Source organism: Bombus impatiens, unplaced genomic scaffold (genome assembly GCF_000188095.3).
Source record: "Bombus impatiens unplaced genomic scaffold, BIMP_2.2 scf_1274, whole genome shotgun sequence".
In the NCBI taxonomy this organism is placed as follows: Eukaryota; Metazoa; Arthropoda; class Insecta; order Hymenoptera; family Apidae; genus Bombus; species Bombus impatiens.
Window position 1 is genome coordinate 356,081 of NT_177693.1, and position 16,479 is coordinate 372,559.

At 30.9% G+C, this 16,479-nt stretch overlaps 3 protein-coding genes across 7 annotated transcripts; 1 reads left to right on the top strand and 2 right to left on the bottom strand.

Moving 5' to 3' along the window:
* Positions 1 to 209: 209 nt before the first annotated feature.
* LOC100745317 (U6 snRNA-associated Sm-like protein LSm8) lies at positions 210 to 1,769 on the top strand. Its single transcript, XM_003493603.4, has 4 exons — positions 210 to 545; positions 617 to 657; positions 895 to 1,022; positions 1,345 to 1,769. The coding sequence occupies exons 1-4, from the start codon at positions 515 to 517 to the stop codon at positions 1,433 to 1,435; spliced, it is 291 nt and encodes a 96-aa protein (XP_003493651.1). The 5' UTR covers positions 210 to 514; the 3' UTR covers positions 1,436 to 1,769.
* LOC100744710 (protein suppressor of sable) lies at positions 1,509 to 10,720 on the bottom strand. Of its 3 annotated transcripts, none has more exons than XM_024371259.2 (9): positions 10,628 to 10,720; positions 9,405 to 9,577; positions 6,707 to 7,079; positions 6,394 to 6,625; positions 5,971 to 6,323; positions 5,664 to 5,886; positions 5,265 to 5,593; positions 4,961 to 5,189; positions 2,953 to 4,883 (listed from the first exon to the last, which is right to left on the bottom strand). In XM_024371259.2, the coding sequence occupies exons 2-9, from the start codon at positions 9,446 to 9,448 to the stop codon at positions 2,953 to 2,955; spliced, it is 3,714 nt and encodes a 1,237-aa protein (XP_024227027.1). In that variant the 5' UTR covers positions 9,449 to 9,577; positions 10,628 to 10,720. The 3 variants fall into 3 exon arrangements, with proteins under 3 accessions (XP_003493646.1, XP_024227027.1, XP_024227028.1); XM_024371260.2 differs by adding an exon at positions 8,277 to 8,736 and having other exon boundaries at positions 9,405 to 10,720; XM_003493598.4 differs by having other exon boundaries at positions 1,509 to 4,883; positions 9,405 to 10,720.
* A 717-nt stretch (positions 10,721 to 11,437) lies between these two features.
* LOC100748666 (DNA repair and recombination protein RAD54-like) lies at positions 11,438 to 16,448 on the bottom strand. Of its 3 annotated transcripts, none has more exons than XM_012391850.3 (12): positions 16,361 to 16,437; positions 16,084 to 16,281; positions 15,890 to 16,004; positions 14,310 to 14,519; positions 14,031 to 14,221; positions 13,749 to 13,951; positions 13,220 to 13,662; positions 12,869 to 13,130; positions 12,624 to 12,789; positions 12,134 to 12,539; positions 11,891 to 12,054; positions 11,438 to 11,811 (listed from the first exon to the last, which is right to left on the bottom strand). In XM_012391850.3, exons 1-12 carry the CDS (start codon positions 16,435 to 16,437, stop codon positions 11,619 to 11,621), a joined length of 2,628 nt encoding a protein of 875 aa, XP_012247273.1. In that variant the 3' UTR covers positions 11,438 to 11,618. The 3 variants fall into 3 exon arrangements, with proteins under 3 accessions (XP_012247273.1, XP_012247274.1, XP_012247275.1); XM_012391851.2 differs by having other exon boundaries at positions 11,619 to 11,811; positions 16,390 to 16,448; XM_012391852.3 differs by lacking the exons at positions 15,890 to 16,004; positions 16,084 to 16,281; positions 16,361 to 16,437 and adding an exon at positions 14,769 to 15,106 and having other exon boundaries at positions 11,619 to 11,811.
* Positions 16,449 to 16,479: the final 31 nt, after the last annotated feature.

Sequence of the window (16,479 nt, forward strand, 5' to 3'; positions counted from 1 at the left end):
TAATTTATTTAATAATGATTCTATATATGGTAATCACGAATTCCTAAATCTATCAGAATTTAACTAAAAGTCATTTTATTTCTCCAGCACATTTTAAACTTTTTATTTTATATTTAACATCCACTAAGACTAAAATATTAGATGTATTCTAATCCATTACCCTTAAAATTGCTATAATAATTTTGTAGAATAATATTTACATTCTTTTACTACATGATCATGCTACCAATCAGTTGGAACTTTAACAATAATTACTTAACAGTGAATCTGTTAAGCTTTCGTTTAATATTCCGATCGTGCAGTTGACCGAACATCTGATAAATTCAAAAGAAATAATTTCTAATGCAGAAGGAAATTTTTATGCAAAACGTAATAAAGTAATGTATGTACTTGTAGAACAGTGAACTTAATTGATACGCATTTGTTACCATAACAAACGTTAAGTACATATACGCACGTAAATCGTAGATTTTTATGGAAAAATTATTTTAATGTATAATTAATAACTAAGATTATGGCGTCAGGTTTAGAAAGCTACGTAAATCGTATCCTTTATTTAATTTGTGTTTTCATTTATTATCTTATTTTTTTTATATTTGTCCTTAACAATTTATAGACACTGTTTCTATTATTACTTCTGATGGCAGAAACTTCATCGTAAGTAAATTATTTTTAATGTGTACATAATTTCTACATGAATTACATTATATTATAATTATTATCACAGATTCCTATGCATACATTATTATCTAGAGAAATATATCATTTATAACCAATTGAATAGTCAGTTTAATCTTATACCAATAAATGACTAAGATCCTTTTTCTCAATTTAAACTGCACTGTAATTGTTCCTATGTTGAAATTGTAAATACTAAGATCTTTATATTTTCAGGGAACATTAAAAGGATTTGATCAAACTATTAATATAATATTAGATGAATCTCATGAACGTGTGTACAGTACAACGCAAGGTGTAGAGCAAGTAGTATTAGGTTTACATATCATCAGAGGTGACAATGTGTAAGTAATTTAACTTAATTCACTTTCAGTGTGTTCAAAAGGTTCCTTCCATAGTATTATTTTATTCATTTTAACTATGTTCATTAATATTATTTAAGAGTATATTATATATAATATATATAAATATATGAAACAGGAGATGATATTAATTTTATTTTTATTCTGGCAGTTTAACAGACAACACAAATACTGTTCAATAAATAAATAAATAGTAAATTATTAATGTACATTTTATAGTATATAACTGTTTCATAATTAAATTTCAAAAAATTGATTTATAAAAAATACAAAAAATTTTAGTAGAATTTCTTTTTTCTTTTAGGGCAATCGTAGGAGAATTGGATGACGAGATGGATGCACGTTTAGATCTATCAGCTATAAGAGCTGATCCTTTAAGTTCTATTGTACATTGATGGAAAATGATTACAATTATAATTATTACTGCTTGAAAATAATAGTATAAGTAAACAATAACAACAATAATAATAATTAAACAAGAATCTGTAATAGTGAATTATAGTCAAATGAAAGTACAATTTCTCTTACATGGGTTGTACATTATATAAATTTTATCACTTTTTATATCCATATTTAAAATATTTGTGTTTTAAACAAAGTGCAGTGGGGAAATACAACCATTGTTTACAACGTTATGAGTAATAGTAGAAAAACGTATTAGAATTAATAATTAAATTGTACAAAAGAGTTTCACTATATGATAGTAAACTATATTTTTTACAAATGTAATTTTCATTTTTTAACTTTCTAGGTAATAGGTAATAATAAAGGAAAATATCAATAGGTTAACATTGAATAATGGCTGAACAATTCTTTAGATTGAAACATATACTCTGTTTCTAATATTATTTATAAAGAGGAAGTATTTCTTAATCTGCGTTTTAGCAGAGATGTATTTAATATTAATACATGGAACATATGACTGCCATAACGGGTAAATGTAATAATAGGGTAAAAATTTTGCTAGCAGTGTAAAACCTAGATTATCATAAGGTTCACATTTATTTAAATACATTTTTAATCTGCAGTCCCTACAAAATTTGAAATGAAATATCTTTTGATATCTATCTATATCTCTTCTAATGTAAGTAAAAAAGTATGTCCATGTACAATTATTTTCAAAACTCTTATAAGTACATTAGTTTTTTATAAAATATTGCATTTTCATACTGTATCATGTACTATGTCATTTTATTGGTGTTTTGACTTATAATAGTAGGCCTTAGGCCGTTTCATGTTTAATGAATTTATGTCGTTCTGATACTGTCTAAACATAATTTAATAAAACTTATATGCATTCTAGAATTCAAGAACTATTTGCATATAAATTATACACACACATACATATATTCATATATATGTATGTATGTATTTCCGTTATGTATCATACATGGAAGACATAAAAAAAAGATATAAATCAATCTATATAATCAGATTTTTCATTCATCATATCTTATATATTAAATGTCTTTTTAAATGGATGAAGATGTTCAATATATACATATACATCTCCGCTGAAAATTTCATTTGCTATTATTCATAGATATATTTGATATATTTCTCGTGTATATAATATGATTTATATTTTTTAAATAAAATATAGAGTCACGTAATTATGAGCATTACTTATATCATTCATTGGTATGTATACTTCATACAAAGAAATGCTTCAAAGTGTGTAATTCATGTACAATATTTAATATTTTTCTTCCAATAGTTTAAGTTTATATTTTGCTATTTAACCACTATCGAGCATTTGACACCATGTACAATTGACACAATCAAAAGATCATTAATCTGGACCGCCATAAATGAATGCATTATCATTAATGCATGCTGTACAAATTTAAATTACAATGAGAATTATCACCAGGTACTTCGCTTATGTACCTACTTGAAATTGCTTATTGCCTTAATTATTAGTCACGATATTGGTCCTATTTCGATTTCGTCGCCTGATTCGTCCACCGCGTCTATTTTGGTTTGTTCCATTCCACTCAGGCCCCTCCATACCGAAGTTTGGATTCGGACCATTCGGATTGAATCCCATCATACCAGAATCTGGAGGCACTGAAGTAGGACCGGGACCAAAGTTATTGAAATTGCCACTAGGGTACGATGGCGCACCATCGTACGAAGAATTAACGTCTGGTCCGAAGCCTACACCAGGTGCTGGGCCTAACAACCCAGCCCCATTGTTGCGTTGAACATTAAAACGTGGATCAAAGTTCATCGGATTCTGAGGCACAACTGGTCCGTTCATGGTCATTCCCGGAGGCATGTTGGACATTCCCGTCATACCCATAGGTGGTATGTTTTGAGGGCCCATGGGAGTATTCATAATAGATCCTATAGGGCCCATATTTCCAAGCATTGGATTTGGACCCATTGGCATCATGCCTTGTCCTCCTTGCATACCTTGTGGTCCAGGCATACCCTGAGGAACAGACATACCACCAGGACCCATTCCCATGTTCGATATTTCTATTGACGACTGCTGTACATTCTTCATCATGGAAGCATTTACATTTTGAGAAGATAAATTGGAAGCCTCGAGAGCTTTTCGACGTGGATCGGATCGGACTTGTGGTGGTGACTTTGGAGTATCCATTTTAATTGGAGGTGGAGACATGGGAGAATCAGCTAATTCGATTTTACCGATTCTAAATATTTTACGTAATCGTGGATCGTATTTAACCTGTGCATCATTTTTAGTAAGTTTAAGACCTGTATAATCAGGTCTTGGTATGTCAACAACATATACTTTATACGTCATTGGAGGATGCGAAGAAATACTTGCATCAATTTCCGTACAAGGAACGTGCGATGGTGCCGGTTTAAAAGGCAAACTCAACATTTGTCGCAAATCCACATCAGATTTAGTAGACGCATCGGTGAATCCTGCACTGACAACTCGAAGATCAGTATCTCCAAAACCGGTTTGGAATTGTTGTCTGAAATCCATATCCTTTCTCCGAAGATCCTGATCTGTCTTAGTTCGGAGATCTGTGTCCATGTTAGTATCAACAGCAGTAATACCGGAACTGTAGATACTCGTTTCTAATCTAAGATGCTTAGATTCTTTTTTACTATCTGTTCTACTAGGGCTACTCAATTTCTGTTCGTCTCGACGTTGTCTGGGATCTCGTGACATACGGGGATCTCTGGAAACAGGTACAGAACTTGTTCCAGGGGAGGAACGTGGACTCGATGTTTCATTTTCAATTTTTGATAACTGATTTGAAGTATTAAATGTGTTGATACTTTTACTGTGAATGTTTGATTCGTCTGATGATATTCTGTCCGGTGAAGATTTAACTTTTGAGGAATAATCTTGTGTAGTATTTTGTTGAAAAGATTTACCAGTTGTCGCCTTTAGTGATGATAATAATTTTGATACCTCAGCACTAATATCAATCTTACTTAAGTCTCCAAGTTTGTCCACAATAGCTGCTGGCTGAGGTATAGTAGGAGCAGAAGGTGTAGTTTGAAATTCTTCTTTAATCACAATACTCTGTGACTTTTCTGCAGATTCATTTTCTTCTTTCAACGTATCTTTATTGGAAAGTACTATTGTAAGATTTCCACTTTCATCATCGTCATCGTCATCCTCATCGTCCGAATACCAATCTTCTAAAATTTGATCCGTACGTCTGCTCGAAAGTGCAGAGAACTCATTTTCTATGTTTTTAAAACTATCCTGTGCTGCCCGTTGTTGTTGCTGAATACGCATGAACAATTCCTGTGCCTTTTTTGGTAAATGAGCTGGTATTTCTTGCTCTTCCATACATAGTGAAGAAGTATCACAGTGATTATTAGTTTCTTCGTTTGCGATATTTGTTTCTGTAACAATTAAGTAATCTTTTCTTTACTTTTTTATTTTTGTTTTTACTTTATACAATAATAAAAATTGGCCCTACCTTCCTGATCAGTATTTTTGTCTTTCTGCTTATCGTCATCTTCCATTGGCATTTCTATAACAAGATCTGTTTCTTCATCTTGATCACTTTCTTCATCGAACTTAGATTTAGTAAGATTTGCTACTTCATCAGCTATACTAACAACAGGTGGCGGCTTTTGCGCATTTAGCAATTGCCTTAAATCTACATCTTTTGAATCTTCAAGTAGTGTTGTGTCTTTCTTTTTTGCCTGAAAGTGAAAAACATTACATAATATTATAGTTATTCATAAAAATTTATTAAATGAAATAATAAATCACTATACCTGTTCTAGTATTTCGTCTTCTTCTACGTCTTTTGTGAAATCTTCTCTATCTCTTGATTTGTTTAAATTTATTTTATTCAATTCAAGGTTATTAGCTTCAGTATAAAAATCCATATTTGGCATAGATTGGGGTATTAATGGTTTTTGTAAGTGTTGTTGGGTTGCTAGACCCAATGCAGCATTAGGAAGTTGCAAACCAAGTTCATTGGCTGATGATTGTAACAACATGATTTGTTCGTATGGAACCCTATCTTCATCTGAACCCCATCGAGTTTTCTTACCTGACGATTTCCTTTCTCTAACACTTTTCTGTTGTTGTACTTGTTCTTCTATACAATAAATTTTACTTTTAATACAAACTATACTATAAAAAATATAAATAAAAATATCATTAAATACCTTTTTCTTCCCTTTCATTATTCTTTTCTGTGGTACCAGTTGGAGCTGATATATTTAGTTCAAAAAGACTGGGAATTTTTTGATTTGTAGTTTCTTGACCCTGCGCTAATGCTCTAGCTGTATTATTTATCATTAACAATGCCCCTTCTCTACTTAAACGTGGAAAATCTCCAAGAATTTCTTTTGGTGCTGTTTCTAAGTGTTTTAACAAAATCCCTTTCACCTGCATAATAGTATTTTATTTAATATATGCTTTTCTAAACTATATTAATTAAAGAAGATATGAAAGCTGAAATATAATAAGTACCTGCTCATTTAAAGGTTGATGTGAAAATTTACAATTCTCTCCCTGACTACATTTTAATCCTGTATGAAAAAATTTACATGGAAAATCGTGATGCATATAAAGGCATTTATCTCTCTTTGCACAACAGTCCATAAGATAAAATTTGCAGAGTTCCATCTTTCGAGGTGGTAAAGCATTGTGTGAAAAAGGGCAATCATCTCCTCTATGGCATTTTCCTTGCATGTAATAAACACATATAGCATCTGGATCTTGATTGTGGTCATTATTTTGATTTCTCCGTCCATTTCTATCATTCCGCATTTGCCCACGGGTTTTATTTTTACCACCACGTTCATTTTTACCGCCTCTACGTCCTATAAACGTAAATATCATTTGTAATAACTTAATAATATTGATTAATAATATTATATAATATTACTATACCTCCTCCACCACCACCTCCTCTTGAATTACTACGCTTGTTATCATTATCCCTATGTCGATTTACATTAGGCCTATCATCATAATCTGAATTACTATCAAAATTCTCATGCTCGTTTGTATGTCTTGGAGAATTATTCTCTTGCGAATCTTTCCTAACAGGTGAAGCACCCCTAACAAATAACATTTCATCTTCATCTTCATTGACATTTTCGTCGTCGCTCACTTTTCTTCTCTGTAAATCACATATTTATTATAAATCCATATAAAATATTATTTAAATTAATTCTACTAATAACATTAAATATTATGAAACCTTTTGATCCTTATTACGGTCTTCCTCTCTTTCATCCCGTATCCTTTTTCTACTCTTATTTCTATTATTTTTACTCTTAGATTTAGAATCTTGATTTCTGCTACCATCTTCCTCTAACGCTGCCCTAATTGCTTTTTCCACATCTCCTGCCCAATCTTCTGATGGATTTTTGTATTTTAGAAACCTATCATGTTTGCTACTTCCTTGAACATTTGATTTCTTATTTTTATTGAATTTAGCATCGAAAGCTTTAGTTTTTGGTATATCTGCTTTTGATGCACTTTTATTGGCGTCATTATTTACTGGTGGTGGCAGAGGTTCATCATCTTCATCGGAAGGAATTTCCCCATCTTCCAAATCATTATCATCATTACTAAACATATATTAAAAATACATAGTTAGCCAAAAATATATAATACATTCAAACTGAGTGTTATATAAACTTTATGTAGTTTAAAATATTTTTATACAGTATTAACAATTTTTTATATTGTAATATTATATATATGTAATATTATATATATTATATGTATATGTATAGTTTGTTCCATATAATTAAAAATAGAATGTTCAATGTCTGTATCGATGACAGATTTTGCTTGATATGCTTTATTAATAATATTATTTTGAATATATTTTAAGTCTCTTTCTTGAGAGACTTAAAAGGTCTATAAATTTTGATCTTAAATAATTCTATGCTAATGAATAAAGAATTCATTTGTAATATTAATTAAAAAATTAAAATAAATTAAATTATACAAAAATGTTACACCCTCAGGTATTTATCATTTTATGCATTTTTCAAAGCTGCATGTTTGTATGTATGGAGGTAAAATCGAAAATTTTATTTCATTAAAATCATCATCATTTATCATTATCATGATGATCATCATCATAATCATCATCATTATCAATATTATCATCATCGTCATTATTCATTATCATCATCGTCATTTAAGAATCATTAAAGAAATGCTAAATGCATTTCTTTGATAAAATAACATAAAAAGTTGCTAGAACAAAATTGGACTGTGCTCATAAAAGCTGTCAAAGCATTAACAGCAATGGTCATTAAATACATCACATGTTGTACGTTGAATAAAGGAACATCGAACTTTGGTCGAGCAGAGTATAGCTGAAAGAAGCTTCCGCTACTAGTTGACCTGAAAACATTGGCTGCTTTGGGAGGTGACTAACGACACGTTGTAGTACAGTAAGCATCGATCGATGCAACTTTGAAATATATACCTAGTCAACGTAACATATGCTTGGGAAATAACTGTTTTCTGAATATCCGCTATCACCGATTTATCCGGAAAATAGCATATTTTAGAAACGTACGTTCAGTCGTACAGTATATAAAGGCACAAAATTACAAATGTAGAGGAAGAAAACCCATATTATTAAATGAAGCATATAACCATTCCCACATATTTAAAATAAAATACACGAATATAAATTGAAAAAGTAATATGTAAATTGCAGACGCTAAAAGATTGTTAAATTAGCATAGTAAAAAAACGCATATCTGTATATCACGAAGGAAAATAATAAATTGGAATTTCCTTACCCACAAATCGTGTTCATTATTAACATCATTATTCATCATCAACTACCATAATTCATCATCAATGCAATAGTATGAATACGAATATATAACATATCACATTATTTCTACAGCATATCTCATCGTCATCGTTACAGCATTATCAACAGTGCATGTAACATTTTTCGATAATCGTGCGTCAGAATTTCTTTGCGTGTAGACCCCGTTTGTTTCGTTCATTCACGTGTATACACATGTATGTAAGGTATACACATGTGTACGTAAGGTAGGTTGTACATATGTACATGACGCACATCTACATGCGCGCTGTGTATAAATTTAGTCTTTGAATGTGTATTAGGTACATGTATAAATACGTCGTACTCGACCGGGAAATGTATATATGTATATATCTTCTGTATATGTATATCGTCTCCCCGAAGATCCCGTGCATATTTCTTTTACTCAATACAAACTTCCGTTTCTGAAATAATTTTATATTGATATTTATGTAGTTCTTCAATGCTCGTCAAAATATGTCGTTAAAATTCGCACCGTTATAAATATCGTTATATCCTACCGTAATAAATATCGTCATAAATATATAAGAATTAAGATATACGCACGAATATTTGCACACATATCTTATGAATCACCACAAAGCTAACATTTTTACTTGGAATTTTACTTGAATATTAATTCAAGTAAATTTATTAATGCCTATCATAAGGAACATTTTTAATTCCATTTAAAAAGTTGAATTTACTTTCTGCTATTTAATATTGGAATATGTATATCGGAGAATTTCTTTGTCACGAAGATAACCTTGGCCTTAAGAATCGTGCCAAGGTACTCAACGTTTAAACCATCTTATGTTATAATTCTAGAGTAGAGCTGACTTAATTTCAGAGCAATGAAGAACCATAAAAAGAGACACGAGAGAACAAAAAGATATAAGTTACGCGTATTCGAACAGTGTAATATGACTCCGTTTTTTTTCTCGTAGTGCCAATGGTATATACCGAAACGAAAGCGGGGGACTAGCACGGAGCTTCTGGAGAGGGGGTTCAAATGTGTGTAACGTGAATTGGTAAACAGTCCTAAAAATTTCGACTGTTTTCGACTGGTGAATAAAAAATGTTGGAGGCAAACCTTTGGATTAGAGTCTCAGCCGCGGAAACACTCTCTAATGCCATTGTTTTGTCCCGATCGATCGTGTTTTGTACCGTATGATATAGCACTGTGGCCCGACGATGATCATTCGATCGATTGACGCGACCACACTCGATGGCTCTTTGCTTGGAAAATAATCGCGTGCCTGAATTCTAGCATTTGAAAAAATTTTCAAAAATACTCAGTTTACTAGGACACTAATTAGCCTACAAAGAATCGTGTTTCTCGTGTGTCTCTCCGTTTCTCTTTCTCTCTTGTGTGCGCGTGCGCGCGCCCAACAACCGAACGTACCAGAGGTTTTTATTAAAAACGTTTTCTGTATCTTTTTTCTATCGTTGCCTCAGTTACATGTCTCTGACCTCTTTTTTATCCTCCCAAATTAATTCTTCTCGCCTGAGCACAATATTCAGGCTAATATATCTCGTTTAATTAAAGTGTCTTTTTATTTCTCTGATTTATCCGTAAATTACTATTTGCACTTCTCGATTCGGCGAAGAAATGGATAGATTTTCACTGTGTGTCTCTCCTCTCCTTGGCTATTAAATTTCGTTAAATGACGTGATCTTACCACTGCAACGTCGTGGCATGACGTGGCATATGGCTGACCGACCATAAGCTCTCGTAGGCGTTTCAGAATTATCTCTTTTTCCTTACGCTCTTAACTATCGAATGAAATACGGAGATAAGAGCAGAGCTCGATAGGAAATACGTATAATGTACTTTTTTCTCTTTTTTTAAAATTCGTAATAATCAAACGAAAAGGAAAAAGCGTTTTTCCCCAAAGATACGACTCGAAGCTTCGTAGAGTTAATGTAAAGACGTAGCTTCCACTTCGACGATTCCCGTGTGTTCCGTGATCTGATAACAGCGCTCTCTTTTTTCAATTGAAAATATATTGGGAGAGAGAGAGAGAAAGGGAGCAACGAATAAATTTGTTCGTCTCGCCTTGCCGATAAAAACAACTGCGAGTTTAATCAGACGCGCGTCTGTTATTGAAATTTAATCGAGAAATAAAATGTTTTAATGCACGGACTCGACGCGATTCGTGTCTATCCTGGATGGATTGACAGCGTTTTTTACGTCTCTCGTGTACTTCCGCGTACTTAGATTATTTATCTCAGCAAAAGAAGAACATATGTTATTATGAACGAGACTAGTCGCAGGCAGGCGAAAAAGAACGATGGTCGGACAGAGCGTATTACTATGTCAGCAGATTGTATAAAAATGTATCAGTTATGAGACGATGAGCGAAAACTTCAAAGATCAAACTAAACATGGCCACATCTGGAACTATTCTGAGCAGGCAGCTGTACGAAACCTCGGAAGAAGGGCAACACGAACGGGTACCGAGCTGGGAGGGAAAGCAGCGCTGATTCCGTTTAACCAATCAGAAACCGTATTCAACGATCACGTGCTCACGTTTCCATTATCTGCATTCCCCCACTAAGATTTTCTCTTGCTTCCTCTCCCTCCCCACTTCTCTTTATTGCTTCTGTTTATGTAGAGCAAATTCCTCAAGCCTTCGTTGACCCTTGGTTTTCTACGCACAATTCGTCTGAAAGCGAGCTTGTAGATATATTAACCGTATTAAAAACATTGTATCCCGAATTTCACGCTTTATTATTTGCAGACGTTTTGGAAGTTTTCTTATTTTTCAATATAAATGTTTTTTAGATAATTATTTTGAAAAATTATATTTTTGACTTCAATTCATGTATTTATATAAACTCATTATTTACATGAACTCATTGCTGAATTCTGACTTTGATTGTAATTATCAAGTTTTACAGATATAATTTTTTAAATTAATAAATATAATTGTATTAAAAAGGAAAAAGAAAATCAAATATTGGAACTATTAAAAATGTTTAATAACTGTAATAATCTTTCATAAACAAAAATTTATTTTACATATTAATCAATTTGTGCAATTTTTATACAATTAAATTACATTTTTCCTGTTCTATAAAATATTTATAATAATATATAATTATTTCTCCGTACAAACTAACTTCAATATACTCAACATACAATGTAATTTCAATTATTAAACAAATACACAATGCTTGTTATGAATTTGTTTATATAAACTTCGCCCTAACAACTTTTGTACAGAAGTATATGAAACGTTGATAATATAAAAAATGTCGCCCCCATTATTAAGGTATGTGCAAATAGTTAAAAATTGCAATCCTATTTAACTTGTTCATGCGATCGATGACAGAAAACAAAAGAAATTCCACATGACCAGCATTGTCGTAATGGTATGTCTGGTAAAGGTCGTGGATTATAAATGTGCCTCCAATCTGACAAATCTGAATTACAGTCAGATTGTTCGGGTGGTCCTTTTACTTCTATACCATTGATGCACCTTTTACATTTGAACCTAAAGTACGTGCAATAAATATACTTAACTAATAACTATTCATATGGACATTCATAATTTTTCATAATGTTAGGCTTACTTAGCATGAGTATCTGATATAGTATTTTCTTCTAATTTAAATAAATCTCGTAAATCATTTAATGTAAAATGTCTTGCAACGTCTTCTTCCTGATCTACGACTGTAGAACTTAATGCTTTTTTATGCGCTTGCCTTTGAAAAATTTTTTCCTCAATAGTACCAGTCTATAACATATTTAAATGATAACATAAATGTTGATTTCTAAAAAATCAAAAATTGCTGTAAAATTTTTCTTTTACGTACACAAAGAAAACGATATATGAAACAAAGTTTTTTCTGACCATCCCTCCAAACTCTTGCCATAGCTTGATCATCATTTGCAGGATTCCAGTCAGGATCGAACATGACAAGTCGATTTGCACCAATAAGATTTAATCCACAGCCCCCAGCTTTGGAGCTGAGCATAAAAATAAAGTCATTGCTATTTGGATCATTAAATTTTTCTACTACCTTTGATCTTTTTTTAATAGTCATAGTGCCGTCTAATCTAACATAGTTATAACAACGTTTATGACACAGTTTCTCAAACAGATCGAGAGTTTGTGTATAATTAGATACCAATACAATTTTATCATTCGTCGTTGTTTTAATAGAAGCTAAGAGACAATCTAATACCATTAGCTTTCCGGATAATTCTGGCATGATTTCTCTAGAAATAAAATTATAAAGATCAATATTATAAAATAATGGTAAATTTAGGTCAGTATTATAAAATAATTTTAATATTATGTACTTTGTGCTGTAATTTGGAGGCATTAATTTTGCAGCGTTTTCAAATCCATCAGATTTTTCCAATATTTTATCATATACCAAATCGGGATGACAACATAATTTTTTCAACAGTGTAATTGCTGCAAGTGTTGAAAAACTTTTTCCTTTTTTAGAATTGGCAGAATTTTCTATAACGAAAAAATAGACATTAATTAAATATAGAGATTTCAAGTATTTTAAATAATAACGAATTTATAAACAACAAACCTTCCATTGATTTTCTAACACTATCGCTTTGTATAAAACTGTTATAAAGGTCAGTTTGTAGTTTTCCCATTCTTATACACACTACTAATTCATATTTTAAAGGTAAATATTTCGAAAGTAAGGCACTAGTGCGTCTAATAAGACATTTATTCACAATGCTTACTAATTCCGCTAAACGTTCCTGAGCGAGTTTACGTTCGGTATCTGTTGCAGCTGCATCTTGACCACGTAAAATTGGTATCTCGAATTTTTTTCGAAATTCCTAACAAATGAAATTTTAATATGACAGTAATATTCTCGTTGAAATATTTGAAAAATCTTTTTATTTTCTAAACATATTAATTAACATACTTGTGCAGTTCCCAATAATCCTTGATTAACAAAATGTACAAGAGAGAAATATTCTAAAAGATCATTCTGTATAGGTGTTCCACTGAGTAGTACTCTTCTTTTAGCCTTTAAATTTATAAGCGCTTGATATGTTTGATTTTCAGAATTTTTTAGACGATGTCCTTCATCACATAATACGAGTCCAACTTCATCTTGATGAAGAACTTGTGCGTGTAAGCGAAAAGTTTCATAACTGATTATCAGAATAGGATTTATACACCTGCGGCCGTAAGTTTTCATAAATCCAGTAAGTTTTGTGTCGATATCTGTTTTGTTTCCACCATCAATGGCTAGTGGTTGAACTCTATTTTTCAACCATTTAAAGATCTCATTATACCAATTTTTAACTAATGAACTTGGTGCAACAATAATAGCTTTCTCTATAAGTGGTTTAGCTTCAGGTCCTACAAAACACAGTTACGTAATTAACGTAATTAACAATTAATGTAAGTACATATTGTATATAATACATAAAATAATATTATTTTACCTTGTTTTAATAGAGTCCATAACAGAGTTATACATTGTAAAGTTTTTCCAAGGCCCATTTCATCTGCCATGATACACCCATAGGCACCTTCAATACGTTTTCCTGTTACACATTCATACATAAACTTTACACCTTCTCTTTGATGAGGTCTTAAAATATTACATAATAGAGGATCCACTACTACATGTACAAGTTGTTTAGACCTGAAATATAAATGAACTATTATAAAAAATTGTTGACAAAGTCTAATAATTATAAAATAAACAAAATATTTATACTTACTGATCTATTTTCAGTTTTTCATGTTCAGATAATTCAGGAGGTGAATAAACAACAAGCGCATTAGCTTCCTCAGGATCATGTAATGGTCTACGGGGACCAGATAAACGTATTCCTAATGCACGACCAGATAATTGATAACCAGGAATTGGTATCTTAAATGGTTTACTAAAGATCTTTTTCATACGTTCTTCCTATAAGTCCAATTATAATTTTTTACTGTAGGTATTATGTTATTGTAGGATTGTTATTAATGATTACTATTTAATGTATAATACTTACATGTTCAGAAATTACTTCTTGGGTAGCTTGCACATCATTAGCTGAAAGAGCAACTGCTTTGTATTCTGGTATTTGTACATTTTTGACATTACGGCAAGCCTTTTTTTTAGTTTGTTGAACTGGTGACACAACCTGACGCATTGCCACATTATTGGATATATCAAATAGTAATGGACGTTTGCCATTTTTACTGGGTGCCAAAGATCGATTCTTATATACAATAAACATAAGATTAGTAAAAACAAAATAAAAATTTGTTATATGGGATACAATAAAATTAAATCTAATAATAATGACAATAATAAGCACGAACATGTTTTTGAAAATCGAAAGAAAGAGTATTAAAATTATACTAGTACATTAATTATTACTAATTTTGTAATTTTAATATATCATTTTTCAATAAAAACTAAAGTAATTTTGATAAAAGAATTTTTAACCAATTTTATGAAAACTTACCATTTTGAAATAAGATATGTCATTTTCAAATTTCAGTGTACTTTATTTCGTAATATCATTACTCTGTAAAATTATTACTTTCCACATTTCATTTCTTGAGCTAATAACTAATAAGCAATGACAATAACAAATTTTACAAGTTTCGCGGTTATACAAATGATACAGTTCATTCTACTTTCTACCTTAGATTTTAGCACACCTATCGTCCATTATTGAAAGCTGATTCCGCACCACTACATTTAAATCTCAAGTACGAAATATTTAAAGAAAAAACATTTAAAGTTATATTTATCAGAATTAAATCTGTTGTTGATTCATATAGATATCACATATATCATATATAAATTTTTTAAATGATAATATTAATTATTTTGTTTCATGATTACGTTACTAATTTCTTTATATACAAAAAACATATACTTATGAGACATTCATGAATTTAAGAATATAAATAAATAAAATTACAGTTCTGTAAATATGTTTCCCAAAAAATTCGTATTAAGGTCATCATCATCCTTTATAATGTCTTTATTACATTTTTTATTTGAAATGTTAAAGGTGCATTTAGTAAGATTAAATAATTCGGGTATGATGTTGGGTTTTATGCCATAAGTATCTTCCAAAAATTCCAGAACAGCTACTTTATTTTGTAGATTGTTAAAAAACAACCTACTTTTTTTGGGGAGCATTTTTTCTAACATAAATACAAGGTGATGATGAAAACATATAAATTGAGTTGGTATAGTTGATGTAATATCAAGCCAATCTTGTACACAATTAAGAGGTGTAATTGAATGTCCAGAAAAAAGAGCTGGATTTGTTAAAATCCCTCTTGCAGACATCACTGCATCACAATTACTTTCTTTATAGAGCTTTTCTGCACTTTCTAAACTTTTTACATCTCCATTAGCAATAAGAGGTAACTTCACACTGTCTCTTACTAATTTTAAATTATATAGATCAATTGGTTCACATCTCATTTCTGGAGTTCTAGCATGAATAGTAAGAAATGAAGCACCTGCTTTTTCAAGAATTCTACAGAAATCAATAGTTTTTTGAATATCCTTCAATAATCTAATCTTTACAGACACAGTGAAAGGATATGGAATACGATTTCTCACTTGATATATTAAATCTTTTACAAGATCTGGTTTCTTAAGTAAGTCAGCTCCATATCCATCTTTCAATGCCCAACGCTGAGGGCACCCACAATTTAAGTCAACTCCATTACAATATCTATAGAAAAATAATTCATTAGGCACACAAACCAATATTGATTATCAGATATTAGTCTTAATATTTTGGATGAACTTACGGGGCGACCAATTCTGTTGCATTAAGAAAGTCATATACATTTTTAGCAGCAAATTGAACAACTAGTGGCTTATCCCCATTATTAGTTGAAAACTCATTATCTCTGGCCTTTTCAGATTGTACAAATGAATCAGCTAAGATCATAGGTGTAAAACATATATCGCAATCATACTGTCTTACTAAAGTTCGAAACTGTAATCTGTTAATATTTATATTATTTTTTTATTTTCATATACTGAAAAGATACTACAAATACATTAATGTTTATTATCACTTACTTGCTGTATCTAACCATTGGTGCACATACTTTTATCATTCTTGGTTCTTTTAACATTTCTGCTATATCAATGGACATTTTTGTTTATATTTTGTATTTTGTTTCAAAGAAAGAATTAAA